At 39.7% G+C, this 17,281-nt stretch overlaps 1 protein-coding gene across 5 annotated transcripts in view; it reads right to left on the bottom strand.

Annotated features, from left to right (window-relative positions):
• PDE7B (phosphodiesterase 7B) overlaps window positions 1-17,281 on the bottom strand; it is a 380,722-nt gene that overhangs the window by 34,336 nt on the left and 329,105 nt on the right. For all 5 annotated transcript variants that reach the window (XM_024996621.2, XM_005210970.3, XM_059889704.1 and 2 more), the window contains 4 exon segments: window positions 16,318-16,381; window positions 13,554-13,649; window positions 10,683-10,783; window positions 8,921-9,052 (listed from right to left, as the gene is read on the bottom strand). In XM_024996621.2, coding sequence (XP_024852389.1) covers window positions 8,921-9,052; window positions 10,683-10,783; window positions 13,554-13,649; window positions 16,318-16,381 — 393 coding nt within the window.

Here is a 17,281-nt window from a genome sequence, read left to right as displayed (position 1 = left end):
AGAGAATCTGGCAGAGCAGATTTGCTATCATACAAAGCGGCTTTAAACTGCTGCTGTTTTTTTCTCCTATTTACTGGACACTTTCTTTGATTAAAATACTTAGACTGATGTTGATAAACTGAGTCTGGTGTAAAACAAGACTCAGACTTAATTATACCTTTTCAACCAGTGGAGGCAGGAAGAAAAACAACAACAGGAACATAGTCTGTATTTTCATTTTTAATTGCTCACGAAACCGGGAAGCAAGACTCCAGAAGATAATGAAGTCACTGAGTTCCTCCCTAACAAGCCCAGTGGTCTCCTTGGTGATGCTGCCAGAGCCCCAGCTCAGGAGGTCTCAGGGGAACAGAAACTCCTTGAGTCCTGAACAAGACCTTGGCCCTTGAAGAAACTACAGCTCTGCTCTGTTTACTGCCCGCTGGAAGATGTCTTTCTCTTGTTTGATCTGCATCTGCCAAAGATACTGTTCTGAGGGCAAGGAGCCTGGATGGACATTGAATTGCTTGTCCATGGGGCAGGCCTGGGTTCATTCAGATCAGGGCCATGGAGGTGCCCACAATGGCAACCTCATGATGAACAGCAGAAAGTTTAGGAAACAGAAAATCAAATTTGAACCTTTTTACAATTTTCACTCTGCTTGCCTGAAACACCTTTCATGCTGCAAAAATTATGGGGTTACATATAATCCTTGCAGTTGCTTGTCAGAGTAGTGGTCATAGGACCCTGTGGGAGGAACACGTCTCCTGGCTCTGTCAACTTTGTATTTACAGTTCAGAGTCGTTAAGAATAAAAAGTGGTTAAAAATGCTGGCCTCTTATAAGTGCTTATGATAAATGACTAAGAAAAATGATTATAAACCTCTTCAAGACAAGTAGGGAATGCAATAAATATGATGCTTCATGGAACAATTATTTTATTCATTGGGTTGCTCTGTCAATAGTTAATATGAAGTTGGACTCTATCAAAAGCAATTAAATTTTTTATATGTTTTATTACAAGATACTGAATATAGTCCCCTGTGCTATACAATGCATCCTTGTTGCTTATCTATATTATACATAGTGGTTTGTATCAGATGATCCCAAACTCCTAATTTATCCTCGCCTTCCCCTTTTTTAACCATAAGTTGGTTTTCTATGTCTGTGAGTCTGTTTGTGCTTTGTAAATAAGTTCATTGGTATCATATTCTAGATTTTGAATTGAACTGAAAGCAATCCCTTTTATAACTGTAATAAGCAATATCATATCTGATTTAATGTTTATTTTGAAAAACTGCTGAACCCATATGTTAGAAGATTGGAGGGTGGAGGGACAGAGAAAATAATTCTCAACTGTATCTCTCACATGCTCTTAGGCACCTCTTAGTTCACCACAGACAGCTGGACTGCTTCCAGTCTGATGACAGAGATGCCAGGTGGAAACGCCTTTACGTCTTCAAGTTGAACTTGGGTTGGCAGTTCAGCCAGTGAGTCTGACCCAGACAGAGGACAATGGGAGAGAGTCCTCTGGCCTGGCCTTTACTCCAGCTGCCCTGACTCTCTTTATCTCAGGGCAGAAGCACAGGCTGGGCCTTATGCAATGATCTTCTTATTTATTAGAACTAAAAGAGTACAGCCAACAAAAGGAGGGAGAGGAAGCCCTCTTCCATTTTATCTCATTTATAGTAATTCTGGATTGTACACAGTCACGCACAGGGCGTTCTCAAAGCCACATAATTCCTGGCATAACTTCTTGGTTATTCTTTTTGACTAAGTGTGTCTGCATGCACAGTTTATATATATATATATATATATATATGTATGTAAATGTATATATACTGGGCTTCCCAGGTGGTGCTAGTGGTAAAGAACCTGCCTGCCAACGCAGGAGATGTAAGAGATTCGGGTTTGATCCCTGGGTTGGGAAGATGCCCTGGAGGATGGCATGGCAACCCACTCCAATATTCTTGCCTGGAAAATCCCATGGACAAAGGAGCTTGGCAGGCTACAGTCTGTTGGGTCTCAAAGAGTCAGACACTCACACATGATATTATTGCATGCATGCACCCATTATGTAATATATATATGTGTATATTTGTGTGTGTATATATATATATATAGTGTGTGTGTGTGTGTCTGTGTGTGTATATTTTTCACTCATTATCACAGTTCTTATTATTTTCTGAATCTATAACTCATTTTAAAACATGAATATAAGTTATGGATCTCCTCCCTAGAAACATGTATATAGGTACATCACCTGAAAATCTGCATATAGTTTCCTTAAATCTCATTTCTGTCTCAACCAACAGGCCAGATCAGATCAGTCGCTCAGTCGTGTCCGACTCTTTGCGACCCCATGAATCGCAGCATGCCAGGCCTCCCTGTCCATCACCAACTCCCGGAGTTCACTCAGACTCACGTCCATCGAGTCAGTGATGCCATCCAGCCATCTCATCCTCTGTCGTCCCCTTCTCCTCCTGCCCCCAATCCCTCCCAGCATCAGAGTCTTTTCCAATGAGTCAACTCTTCACATGAGGTGGCCAAAGTATTGGAGTTTCAGCTTTAGCATCATTCCTTCCAAAGAAATCCCAGGGCTGATCTCCTTCAGAATGGACTGGTTGGATCTCCTTGCAGTCCAAGGGACTCTCAAGAGTCTTTTCCAACACCACAGTTCAAAAGCATCAATTCTTCGGTGCTCAGCCTTCTTCACAGTCCAACTCTCACATCCATACATGACCACAGGAAAAACCATAGCCTTGACTAGACGAACCTTTGTTGGCAAAGTAATGTCTCTGCTTTTGATTATGCTATCTAGGTTGGTCATAACTTTCCTTCCAAGGAGTAAGTGTCTTTTAATTTCATGGTTGCAGTCACCATCTGCAGTGATTTTGGAGCCCATAAAAATAAAGTCTGACACTGTTTCCACTGTTTCCCCATCTATTTCCCATGAAGTGACGGGACCGGATGCCATGATCTTCGTTTTCTGAATGTTGAGCTTTAAGCCAACTTTTTCACTCTCCACTTTCACTTTCATCAAGAGGCTTTTTAGTTCCTCTTCACTCTCTGCCATAAGGGTGGTGTCATCTGCATATCTGAGGTTATTGATATTTCTCCCGGCAATCTTGATTCCAGCTTGTGTTTCTTCCAGTCTAGCGTTTCTCATGATGTACTCTGCATAGAAGTTAAATAAACAGGGTGACAATATACAGCCTTGACGTACTCCTTTTCCTATTTGGAACAAGTCTGTTGTTCCATGTCCAGTTCTAACTGTTGCTTCCTGACCTGCATACAAAGTTCTCAAGAGGCAGATCAGGTGATCTGGTATTCCCATCTCTTTCAGAATTTCCCACAGTTTATTGTGATCCACACAGTCAAAGGCTTTGGCATAGTCAATAAAGCAGAAATAGATGCTTTTCTGGAACTCTCTTGCTTTTTCCATGATCCAGCAGATGTTGGCAATTTGATCTCTGGTTCCTCTGTCTTTTCTAAAACCAGCTTGAACATCAGGAAGTTCACGGTTCACATATTGCTGAAGCCTGGCTTGAAGAATTTTGAGCATTACTTTACTAGCGTGTGAGATGAGTGCAATTGTGTGGTAGTTTGAGCATTCTTTGGCATTGCCTTTCTTTGGGATTGGAATGAAAACTGACCTTTTCCAGTCCTGTGGCCACTGCTGAGTTTTCCAAATTTGCTGGCATATTGAGTGCAGCACTTTCACAGCATCATCTTTCAGGATTTGAAATAGCTCAGCTGGAATTCCATCACCTCCACTAGCTTTGTTCATACCAACAGGCCATGGTAGGCTAAAAGGCTAGATTGCCAAAGATTTTTAAATATCCTGTGTTTTTAATGGTCTTGTTGAGTTGATATTTTACATAACATGATTTTTTTTTTCTTGAAATTGAAAACCGAAAAAGTTATGCCAGTTCCTCATTGACAACTTAATGCAGAGGGAAGACTTTCTGGCCCAGGTCATGTTCCGTACAACTAATCTACAGTGTCTATCAAAGAGAGAATATACATTTCATCATATATGCCGAAGTCATTGAGCTGAGGGGAAGGGCCATTCATGACAGGACTGTGCTCAGCTCAAGGCCATGGAAACAGTCCATTTGCAGTTCCTCTGGATTGCGGGTTGGCATCCCCAAAGTACACTGGCTTGTGCTGCCGTTAGTGCCATACTCTCTGCCCTGCTACTCAAAATGTTACTCACACTCCAAGACAACATTTATATCACTCTTTTGCCATGAAGGTTTTTTTTTTAATTTTTTATTTTCAGAAACCATATACAGAATCAGTTCCTCTTTTGCCTCTGTCTTCCTATCACATTTTGTTTGTAGCTAGCTGCTATAGAGTACTTAGCAAAGGCTCTCCCACTTTAAGCTACTTGTCTCCTGCTGGAGGCCCTGGAGGAAAGTTCTTAGCTTCCTGCACATTGTTGGTGATTAACATGAATTTTAGAGGTGGTATGTATAGTGCTTAGGCACTTTGGCTCTGGAGGTAGAAGTCTTGAGTCCTAATTCCAGCTCTGCCATTAATTAGCTGCTTATTATAAGGAAGTGTTAGTCGTGTCTGACTCTTTGCAACCCTATGAACTGTAGCCTGCCAGGCTCCTCTATCCATGGGATTCTCTGTGCAAGAATACTGGAGTGGGTAGCCATTCCCTTCACCAGGGGATCTTCCCTACCCATGGATCGAAACCAGGTCTCCTGCTTTGCAGGCAAATTCTTTACCATCTGAGCCACCAGGGGAGCTCACTTAAATTTAATAGCAATTTTCTTTTTTCTGGAAAATAGCTATGACAATAGTACCTACGTAACTGGGATACTGTGAAGATTAAATAATATAATAGATAAAATCATTTAGCCAGTGTTTGAATCATTGTCTGACTCTTGCAGGGCTTCCCTGGTGGTTCAAAGGGTAAAGCGTCTGCCTGCAATGTTAGAGACCTGGGTTTGATCCTTGAGTCAGGAAGATCCCCTGGAGAAGGAAATGGCAACCCACTCCAGTATTCTTGCCTGGGAAATCCCATGAACAGAGGAGCCTGATAGGTACAGTCCAATGGGTCACAAAGGGTCAGACATGACTGAAGGACTTCACTTTCTGAGTCATAGTAAGTGTTGAATAAAGATTAGTTATACAATTCATTGAATTGAATTAAAAAAATCTTTTTCGCTGCGCTGCACAGCATGTGGGATCTTAGTTCCCTGACCATTCCCTGCTTTGGCAGGATGGAGTCTTAACCACTGTACCACCAAAGGAGTCCCTGAACTGAATTTTAAAAGGAGTTTTCTTTCTCTTTTAGGAGTTTCTTCATATAGTCAATAAGAAATGGTGTTTGATAAGCAATGGTATTTAGCCAAGTGTAAAAGCCATCATATTTTTTTGGACATAATTAAGATTTCATATTGTTTTCAGGTCCTCTTAATAATTTTTACTTTTAATATATAAAGTCCCAATTTGGCTGATAAAAGTTTTATACTTTTATACTAGACAGCTCTAGGATATTGGAAGTATCTTTATGCCATTAAGTGATACTGTTTTGTTTTCAACACTATTCCTAAGTTAAATACATTGATCTCTGGCCTTCAAGAGAGTCCAAGATGGTTTGAGCAGGGGACTGATGAAGTTAATATCTTGAATGTTGGTTTTTAGTCTTCTATGCCAATTTCTGTCTAGTGGTTAGCCAAAAGATCTTTCTCTTTACTATTGAGGATCAGGCCAGACAGTTGAGATGCATAAATTAACTGCTATAAAAAAAAATAGCTCATTTTATTGTTGTAACATATTTGTATACAAAGAACAGCATGGGTATTTATTCTTCAGAGGCTTTAAAAAAGTTGTTTCTATGTAAGTATACAGAAGAATATGTGTATATCTTTGGCAAACTCCTCTAATGTTTTTCAAACTGGGATTAAGTTTTCTTGGATTTTGCACATTTTGAGCATCTGAGTTTGCACCAATGTCCAAGGGCAGGGATTAAATTTTATTTATCTTTGTACCCCTAGATACTAATATATGATCTGATGCATGTAATAAATAGTTGCTAGTTCAAAATATACATGTATGCTCTGCTGAAAAGGCTGCAGAATTTGGTTATATTGGAATGTTTATATTTAACAGAGAGATGAACTATTATTAAAAATTACACTTTAAAAGTTTGAGTAAGGAATCCATTTTTTGAGACCATTTTTAGTATCTGAATAAGATAGATTGCAATATCTTTCTTTTGAGAATCAATTTTTGTTCATTAGCAGTGAGTAGTTAATTGATGAAATTCTACTTTTACTTTCCTATTTTTTTGCATGTTTAACATCTGGCATATTTCTTTCTGACTTTGTGTCCAAACATTCATTCACTACATGTTTTATATATACTATTATACATGTCAAAGCACAGTTTTATGACCCTCATTTTTATGTACAAATCAGGCAGTAGAGTAGATACTCTCTTAAACTCCATTGATGTGATTTATTTGACATTGAGAAATTAAAATTAGGCAAGCGTTTATATCATATGAAATCTGCCTGAAATGCAGAAGACCTGGGTTCGATCCCTGGGCTGGGAAGATCCCATGGAGAAGCAACGGGTTACCCACTCCAGTATTCACCTGGAGAATTCCATGGACTACAGTCCATGGGGTTGCAAAGAACTGGACATGACTGAGCGACTTTCACTTTACATTATATGGAAGTAGTTCAAGCAGCCAGTTCTGTTACTTTATATTCTTTGTTTAAAGACATTTGAAAAGTCAGATTTAAAACACAACAAGAACAGAAAATCTATTTGGGAGCTTTCATTTCAGTCATTCATTTTTTCCCTAGTCATATGTTTATGCTTTTCCCAAGCAATACATTTAGCTTCTGAGATAGTTTAGTAAGTTTAGTTCTAATTTTTATTTTCTTTGTTTAGTTTTTAGAACTGGACATGGAACAACAGACTGGTTCCAAATAGGAAAAGGAGTATGTCAAGGATGTATATTGTCACCCTGCTTATTTAACTTATATGCAGAGTACATCATGAGAAATGTTGGGCTGGAGGAAGCACAAGCTGGAATCAAGATTGCTGGGAGAATTATCAGTAACCTCAGATATGCAGATAACACCACCCTTATGGCAGAAAGTGAAGAAGAACTAAAGAGCCTCTTGATGAAAGTGAAAGAGGAGAGTGAAAAAGTTGACTTAAAGCTCAACATTCAGAAAACTAGGATTATGGCATCTGGTCCCATCACTTCATGGGAAATAGATGGGGAAACAGTGGAAACAGTGGCTGATTTATTTTTCTGGGCTCCAAAATCACTGCAGATGGTAATTGCAGCCATGAAATTAAAAGACGCTTACTCCTTGGAAGGAAAGTTATGACCAACCTACACAGCATATTCAAAAGCAGAGACATTACTTTGCCAACAAAGGTTTGTCTAGTCAAGGCTATGGTTTTTCCAGTAGTCATGTATGGATGTGAGAGTTGGACTATAAAAAAAGCTGAGTGCCAAAGAACTGAGTCCCTTGGACTGAAGGAGATCCAACCACTCCATCCTAAAGGAGATCAGTCCTGGTGTTCATTGGAAGGACTAATGTTGAAGCTAAAACTTAATACTTTGGCCACCTGATAAGAAGAGCTGACTCATTTGAAAAGATCCTGATGCTGGGAAATATTGAGGGCAGGAGGAGAAGGGGACAACAGAGGATGAGATGGTTGGATGGCATCACCGACTCAATGGACATGGGTTTGGGTAGACTCTGGGAGTTGGTGACGGACAGGAAGGCCTGGCGTGCTGCGGTTTATGGGGTTGCAAAGAGTTGGACACGACTGAATGACTGAACTGAACATCATCAAAAGTTTTTCTAAATTCTGTCACCCTGTCCTCTCTTTATGGTCATTACTACCCTAGCTTCAGGTACTGGCTGACAGCCCAAAAGAGCCCAGTGCTGAAGTATGTATCAGGGGGATTCATAAACCTTGGTATGTCACTTCCTATAAGGACCAAAAGCTAATCAGATGAATGGGAAAAGGCTTTGTTTCATGTTCCAGCTGTGCTTTATTGAATTAATGCATCCTCAAGCTCTACCATCTTATATAATGCATCTGTTTTCTGGGAATCCTTCAGTGCAGAAATTCTTCCTGCACTGATTTTTTTTTTAACCAAAAGATATACTACAGTTGAGATCAATGACTCCCTTGTAGGCAATGATTTTGTTAATGACAACCAAAGGTCTTCCAAAAACTGTGTTGAAAATTCTGGGAATAACTCATTTATGATAGAGGGTTATAATGTCTGAAGGAATATCAGAGATAAGAGTTCTTCAGGTCAAACTACTAGTGTTGCTGAAATATTTTATAACAACAAAGTATGCTTATTGTCTTTGATAATATACCTTTGTCTCAGAAGCCAAAAAGGTTCAGAATATAGTCAATATTTTATAATAACTATAAATGAAGTATAGTCTATAAAATTTTTGAATCACTATATTGTATACCTAAAACTAATATAATATTGTAAGTCAACCATACTCCAACAAAAAAATTAAAATGTGATTAACAAATGGTCCTAGAGATGTAACATAAGTCTGAATAAGAATTGCACCTGGGAAGTATAATTTATAGAAGTTCTACAAGGACTGGCTTCAACTGGCCGTTATATATTAGATGATTCCCATGGAGACAGATAGTCTCAGACCATGAGAAGGCAGACTCAGGAATCCTGTTCGACCTAGGACAATTTCAAACCTGCTTTGGAGCAAACTGAATTCCTTGGATATCCTTGCAAACTAATTTTATCTTCCCTGGGGGATATTCTGAACCTATTTCAAATCCATGCTGTTTGGCTGTGGTCATCACTAAGGCTGACCCTGAATGAAGGCTATTTCCAAGAGTGAGATTCAGGTTCCAGTACTGGGCCTAAACCAGTTCACCATAATATATCTTGTTGCCTCCCTTACCTGATATAGGTTGGCGAGGTGGTGGTTCGTTTTGATCAGAAATGGCTGGTTCACCCCTGGGTGGTCAACATCGTGGGCTGCTGCGGCCAGCAGTCCAAGCATGATATCCAGAGGCGTGAGGAAGCTGGCGAGCTGTTAAAAAATGGAGTTGGGAGACTGATTGGTGTGTTTCCCAAAATAGGCTAGCCTTTGTTTTCGCTAAATCACATGGAATGAATCATCGTATTAGTATCGTTTGGGCCTGTCATTCAGACCTTAACCTTCTGAAGCTGTCAGTAAGGTAACAGCCCCATGAAATTTCAGGAAAGAAGAAAGAACTGGGAGGAAAATAACTTAGCAACTCAAATTATGTAGCTCTTCCAGGTGGCCTCCTCTCCTGCTGCTACCCTTGTCGTGTGTTGCTGTCGTAATAGCACTGGCTGCTGGCAACACTGCTCTCTATGGCGGGAGGGGACAGGCAGAGTCTAAGTCAGCCTTGCTCCCAGGAAAGCTGTAAGTGAAGGAGACAGTTGAAGCCAAAGTGATGGGCACATTAGAAAAATCACTTTTGTATATCATTCAGCCAATATATCATTGCCACTTCTTTGAATATGAAATCAATAGTGGATTGAATTGCAAAATTTGCATATTTCTCCAATGTGTAATAGAGTGAGGCAATGTGTGAGAAGCTGTCATTTTTTTTTTTTTTGATTAGCTAAGGAAACAAGCAGGAAAATGGGAATCTAGCATTAACTTTAAATATACAACTGTGATATATTACAATTTTCAAATTACTTAAGGATTAAATAAAAAAAGCTTTAAGTTCTTTGGGATATTTTATAAGGATGAGGCATACCCAGTTTTGTCTTGGGAATGTCTGTATATTTAGTGGTTGATGTTAAAACTGATTGAACTAAACAGTGTCTTGGACTGAGGTATCATTTTCCAAAAACCCTAACAAAACTCATCCGATATGTTATACCAGCTAGGTTTTATATGGCTAAGAAATGTTTAGGTTTGGAGTAACCAGCATTATCATCATGTTTAAAATTTTTGATTAATACATTGCGTCTGGGTATACTTTTCAGATGTCTTTGATGTACACAGGTTCTCTTGAGCTGGAATTGGGATGTCTAGTTGCCTCAGTAGGAAGTGGAACTTGGGTCTTGAGGAGTTGTAATTCTACTTGCTGATCAAAAAACATGAGCTGGGAGACTTTTCCTAGAAAAATTCAGTGTGGTACTATGTGTGGCATAGTATCAAGGCAAAAACACTTAACTTTTTGAATTGTTGAATATATCTAAGATGCAGATTGTCATAGAGAGGGTTGTTTTTGTCCTAATGCAGCCTTGCAAATATATAAATTATAAAGAAAATTTACTTTCTTTCGTGACTATTATACTTTCTTTCTTTCTTACTTTCATGATTTCAGAGCTGATACTGAAACTTTTTAAAATTTTTCTTTAAAAGATTTTTTTGATGTCAACCATTTTTTTAAAAAGTCTTTATTGAATTTATTACAATATTGCTTCTGTTTTGTGTTTTGATTTTTTTTGGCCTCGAGGCATGTGGAAGCTTAGTTCCCCGACCAGGGATCAAACCTGAACTCTGCTTTGGAAGGCAAAATCCTAACCACTGGATAGCCAGAGAAGTCCATGAACCCTTTATATAAGCAATTTGTATTCATGCTATAAAGGACTCATAACCCAGTTGCTCTGTTATGTCGGGCGATCTGGGGCCCCGCAGGCAGTTTACCTGGCGTTTCCAGATGGGCTTGCCTTACCTTTGGCTCCTTTAGGTAGCAGTGCATGGCCTGGGTGACATCGGCTGCATGAACAGCATTGTGATACGGGTTTTGGCTGTGGTAATCTTCTTGAACCATGACTAGGAGGTAAACAGATAACTCAATCAGCTAAAAACAAAACACAAAGGACACACGAGCTCAGACTTGTTGAAGTCTCCTTTGCTTAAAAACAGCGGCGACTCCCAAATGCGCAACATGGGGATGCCTTAGAAAGGAAGGTAGTTTGCCAGCTTGGCAGTTCTACTAGGTTGTTAGCGGAGAAGAGGGAGAGGGAGGAGGGAAGAAAGGCTAGAAGGATTTGTGAGGCCCTTGGGATTCCTCACCACCTTCATAAATCACCTCTTTTTGGCATTCATGAAGGCTCTCATTCACAGGCAAAATAAACATGTGGGAAAAGGACAACTTTATTTCACATTATAGTTTAATTAAGTTTGCTGCCATTTATGAATAATATGCCATAAAAGAAGCTTCCTTTTGAAAAGCCCTGCTCTCATCCAAAGATAGCTTTATCACTTAAATAACAAATACAGACCAGAGCAAACCTTGGGATTCTTCAGGTGGAAATTCACTGATCCAACTGAGGAATCCTTAGATTTATTTCTATCTTATTCAGATCAAATGATTATCTTTCATGCCCTTCCAATCTAAGGACCAGAGTGCTCTTGATACCACAGACATAATGCAATTTTGTTTGCAATTTACAGAAGCCACTTGCCGGTTTCAGCTGTTAACCAAGGCAATGCCTAAGATGCAATATATTCAGTGTGTATAGAACGTCCTGATTTTCGAGTGTGGCCATATTCTCTCAGCCCAGCCTATGACTTTGGCTGTAGATTCTGGTGTTATTTCTGTCACTGACTCTAGCTTTTTCACACATACTCTGGTGTGCACACATGCTCAAAGTATCTGCATTCTCCCTCTTTAGGCAAATTGAAATTATTTGGCTCCATTCATGGGGATTACTTCACTCAATCTCTCGGAACACAATTAGCTTGAGGTTATTTGTGTTTCTGGAATGAGCCTTGCTCTGGCTGGTTTCCAATAATCCTGTTGTGCCACATGTACCTTTTATTCAGCAGGTTTATCTTACTATTATATGTAAATCCTGGCTCTATTACTTATGTATATTGGGAAAGTTACTTAACCAAGTTTCCTTTATTTCCTCCTCTATATAGTAGGGATAATAATAGCTTTGATCTCAAAGGCATACTGTAAGGATTAAACGGGTTAATATATGCAAGTTCTTAGAAGAGTTCCCAGCATGTGTAAACACCATAGAAGCCTGGTGGCTGCTGCTGCTGTTGTTATCATCATCACCATTATTTTATTCTTGATGTATCAAGTCAGCTTTCAAATTCAAAACACTGCCACGTGGCAAGTCAAAGAAGTCAGGAACACACTAAGAGGCAGAGGGCAGTTATTTGGTGATTAAAAATGTGCCAAGGATGGCTCAGTGATAAAGAGTCAGCTGTCAATGCAGGAGATGTGGGTTTGACCTCTGGTCTGTGAAGATTCCACATGCAGCAGAGCAGCGAGGCCGGTGAGCCACAACCACTGAGCCGGTGCTCTGGAGGCTGCGGGCCACAACTACTGAACCCACGTGCAGCAACTGCTGAAGCCTATGGGCCCTGGAGCCCATGCTCTGCAACAAGAGAAGGCCTGGCACTCTAACTAGAGCAAAGCCTGAGCAGCAACAAAGACCCTCACAGCCAAAATAAATAAATAAATAAAAATATAAACAATGTGCCCTGGATAATTCACTGGAAGATACATAAGCATATACATAAAGTCAGATGAGAGCTGGGACTGCTTTTTGATGAAGAGTGATGGTGCAGTTGGGTGGAAAGATGGTGGGCTTTCAAATCCAACAGACCTGGCCCTGGATGGAGGCTCTGCCAATTACAATTTGTTGACCTTGAGCAAGTAACAAAACTTCTTTGTACTTCTCCTTATCCATGGGTCAAATATTGACAGCACCCAACTTGCAGAGTTACTGAAACTGTTAGAAATAACATACCCAAAACACTGCCTTCAATGTGTTATATACACAGTGAAAGTGAAAGTGAAGTTGCTCAGTCGTGTCTGACTCTTTGCGACCCCATGGACTGTAGCCTACCAGGCTCCTCTGTCCATGGGATTTTCCAGGCAATAGTACTGGAGTGGATTGCCATTTCCTTCTCCAGGGGATCGAACCCAGGTATCCCACATTGTAGACAGACGCTTTACCATCTGAGCCACCAGGGAAGTCCATATACACAGTAGTTCTCTTCTCATTAAAAAAAAAAGCCTATTGAATATTTCAACAACTCATGTCCAGAGTGGCATTATTTGAGGAGTACTTTGCTTGGGTTTTGTTAATATATGAGCAGATCAGTAACTTCTCTGACAGTTATCTGCTCTTGATGGTTGTCTTTACATTGTGGTTGTTTAGTTACTAGGTCATGTCCGACTCTTTTGTGACCCCATGGACTGTAAGCCCGCCAGGCTCCTCTGTTCATGGGATTTCCCAGGCAAGGATACTGGAGTGGATTGCCATCTCCTTCTCCAGGGAATCTTCCTGACACAGGGATTGAATCTGTGTCTTTGGCATTGCAGGCAGATTCTTTACTGTTGAACCATCAGCAAAGTCCCTGTCTTCACATAGCCTTTATATTTTAAGCCTAAGCATAACTAATATTTTTTCAACAATTTAAATAGATAAACTGTATTTTAAAATGAAGATGGATAATTTAAGACTAATATGAGGTCTTCATCTACCATGCTGTGGCTCTTACCACTTTACATTAAACAGTATTGTAGACTGCCATTATTCATGAGAAATGGAGTAGAAATGTGGAAAAAAGGACTTACCTAAAAATCTGTGTAAGGTCACCATATCTAACTTGAAGTGGTGAATGAGTCCATGGGTGTTGAAAAGGTGGCACAGCAATGTTACCAGGCTGTTTCCTATAGGAAAACAGTCAGCTGCTTTAATTCATTTTCATTACTATTAAAATATCAAGACAGACAATAGGATCCAAAATTTCTGTAATGAAAGTTCTCTGATAGGATCATTTCTTTTCCTCTTTAGATATGAAATTATCCAAGTACAAAGGATATTATTATGATGATCTGGTCCCAGGTTTTCTCTTATTGCACAAGAAAAATTAACTCAGACATTTCCCCAATACCACAGGCAATGAAAACATTAAGAGTTAAAAGGAATCTGCCTATAGCAGTACCAGGGGTACATACACACATGTGTGCATGTGTGTGTGTGTGTGTGTGTGTATGTGTTTGTATGGGTATTTAAAAAAATGCACAGTTTAATGGCCACTGAAAATGTGTCTTAGGTTGGTTTCAAATGATTTTTACATATAGGGGTATCTAAGCCACCATATTGCCTATTCTTCCTTTGGAAAATCACTCAAGATGAGATTTGACCATGAGATACTTTGTAACTCAAGTCAGCAGAGGTGCAAAACTGAACCTACAATAACTAAGCATTCAAGAAATATTGTTCACTAGAGAATAAGGACTTTGAGTTTTAAAAGCATTGTAGGGTTTATGACGGAGAAGGCAATGGCATCCCACTCCAGTACTCTTGCCTGGAAAATCCCATGGATGGAGGAGCCTGGTGGGCTGCAGTCCATGGGGTCGCTAAGAGTCGGACACGACTAAGCGACTTCATTTTCACTTTTCACTTTCATGCACTGGAGAAGGAAATGGCAACCCACTCCAGTGTTCTTGCCTGGAGAATCCCAGGGACAGGGGAACCTGGTGGGCTGCCGTCTATGGGGTCACACAGAGTCGGACACGACTGAAGTGACTTAGCAGCAGCAGGTTTTATGAAAGACTGAAATGGACTAAGAAAAGGACTGGTGTCTTAAATGGAAAACTATGCGTTGCTTAAGCACACTCATTTAGGGTATCTCATTCTCTGTGTTTTTATAGCTTTCATTATCTTTGAGCTATTTCACAAGAATCAAAATTTTAGATAACCAATATCATCGCAGACAATTCTTGTCTGTGTAAATGAAAATGAAATTAGAGGGAAATACAATTGATTTTCCCCTCCCAGTTTCCCAGCTATTGACAAATTCATTTCCGCCTTTCTTACTGCTTACATATATATGACTCTTTGAATTTTCCTTTGAACTAGCTGTAGCATTTTACTGAATCTGTAACTAATTTAATTAAATAAAATCATTGACGTATTCATTTCATATTTTTGTGAGTTGTGATTATACTCTCTTTTTAATAAAGAGCATTGACTAATTCTTTTGTTCTCGGTTAATTTCATGTGCTGGTCCCCATTTCTCAATTGACTTGAGCAAAGTGAGACGCAAGATTATGAGATACATCCCTATATGGTCTAGCTTTGACAGTGTAAAGCTCATTTTCAGGCTCCCCAGGTGGCGCTAGTGGTAAATAATCCGCCTGCTAATGCAGGAGACGTGGGTTCCATCCCTGGGTGGGGAAGACCCCCTAGAGAAGGACATGGCAACCCACTCCAGTATTCTTGCCTGGAGAATCTCACAGACAGAGGAGCCTGGAGGGTTACAGTCCATAGGGTCACAAAGAGTCAGACATGGCTGAAGAGACTTAGCATACATGCACACAAAGCTCAGTTTCAGGGTCTGAGGCTGTATCTCTCTCCACTACATGTTGTTCGTCAGGAATAGAATGGTGAGGAAAATCTTCTGTAATGACTTGAAACACAAGCCTGGTATATGATGAGTGTGTGCGTGCTAAGTCACTTCAGTCGTGTCCGACTCTGTGCAACACTACGGACTGTAACACACCAGGCTCCTCTGACAATGGGATTCTCCAAGCAAGAATACTGGAGTGGGTTGCCATGTCCTCCTCCAGGGAATCTTCCCAACCCAGGGATCAAACCCTTGTCTCTTATGTCTCCTGCATTGGCAGGTGGGTTCTTTACCACTGGCACCACCTGGGAAGGCCATGGTAGATGATGGTTAGCATTAAATGTGATGTCTTTTACTGATTCCCTATTATCAGATTTGTTCGATGGGCAGTTAAAAATACAATAGGATCTTATTATTTGCTTAAGAGAAACCTCTATAGGCACAAGAATTTAAAAAGTGGAGCCAATAAGAATTTTACTTTTCCCTTCAGCTGCAATCTAAGCTTCTGTACTCTATCCTCAGCAATTATTTTCTTCTCATGATGCCAAGCATATCTGAACAATACCTGCAATGGAGCAGACTCACTCACTTAATAAAAGTGCAAAACCATTGGCTCCAGTAAGAGTCAGGACGGATCAGATATGCCTTTATGTTTCTAGTTTTCATCAACTAAGAACGAATGACCTCCTTTTGCATGTGGCTGAAGTATTACGCAAGGAAAGATCTAATCTGTGCTTTTTAAATGCTTTTGGAGTCATCAAGACCAGAAGGAAATTGTATTAAGATTTGAAGTCCAAATTCAACCCTTATTCTTCATCTGAACAAATTTCCCTTTGCCCTGGCCCTTCTAGGATGGCTGTAGATTTATGAACGTGGGAAAAGAAAGAAGTAAAGAATAACAGTGTTTAAAAATAAATTTTGTTTTTCACAAAATTAATCCCATTTTATGGTGTGTATTTTAGTGAAAATTCTTTTGGGTGACTTACCGTTTGTCAAGCGATCAAACAAGAAAATGTCAAAGTCCCACATTCCCACTTTGGAGAGCATGTGCTGAAAAGGCAAACAAAAAACACCACTCAGATGAATCATATTGGAGACCCAAACATTTACTTTGAGACACAGTGAATTAAAGAATTAAACAGTTGAAAATAGTAGCCTACTACTATCTATGTACAACTGGTTTGTAGTAAAACAAATCTTACTCCACTCCCTAATAATCACAGTGTTGAAGGGACAGGTTCTGGAATCAGATTGCCACATCCCATGGCAGCCGCATGTCTTACTGGCTGTGGTACCTTGGGTAAATTGCTTAGCCTCTCTGTACTTCAGTTTTCTAATACATTACCATATGCAAAATAGATAGCCAATGGTAATTTGCTGTATGATTCAGGGAACTCAAACCCCTAGAGTGGTGGGATGGGAAGGGAGGTGGGAGGGAGGTGTAAGTGGGAGGGACCATCACCCATTATACCTATGGCTGATTCGTGTTGATGTTTGGCAGAAACCAACACAATGCTGTAAAGCAATTATCTAAAAGAAAAATAAAAAAAGAAACTATAGCTGATAATACTATTGCTTTGGAGGGCTGTTGTGAAGATTAAATAAGGCAATATACGTAAAGAGCTTAGAGCAGTGCATGTACACAGTACAGCACACATGATAGATACAATTTTAACAGCTAAAATTGTAGTTAAAATTTTTAAATTGTTAAAATTGTAGTTTTATAGTCTCTACCTAGGGGAGGAGGTTTACAGTAAAGTTAAAAAAAAAAGAAATCTAGATGATTGATGAGCAAATTACTCTGCTCAGTGTGGACTAAATGTGAAATTAACCACTGTTACAGACAGGAAACTGAATCGTGGGCAATTGAAAATATTGGGTAATTTAAAGACCTATCGTCCAATGTAGACTTATTGTCCTACTGAATAATCTTCCATTGCATGAATTATA

Source organism: Bos taurus, chromosome 9 (genome assembly GCF_002263795.3).
Source record: "Bos taurus isolate L1 Dominette 01449 registration number 42190680 breed Hereford chromosome 9, ARS-UCD2.0, whole genome shotgun sequence".
NCBI lineage: Eukaryota > Metazoa > Chordata > Mammalia > Artiodactyla > Bovidae > Bos > Bos taurus.
Note: the sequence above shows the minus strand (reverse complement) of the source record. Positions and strands in the feature narration are given on the sequence as shown.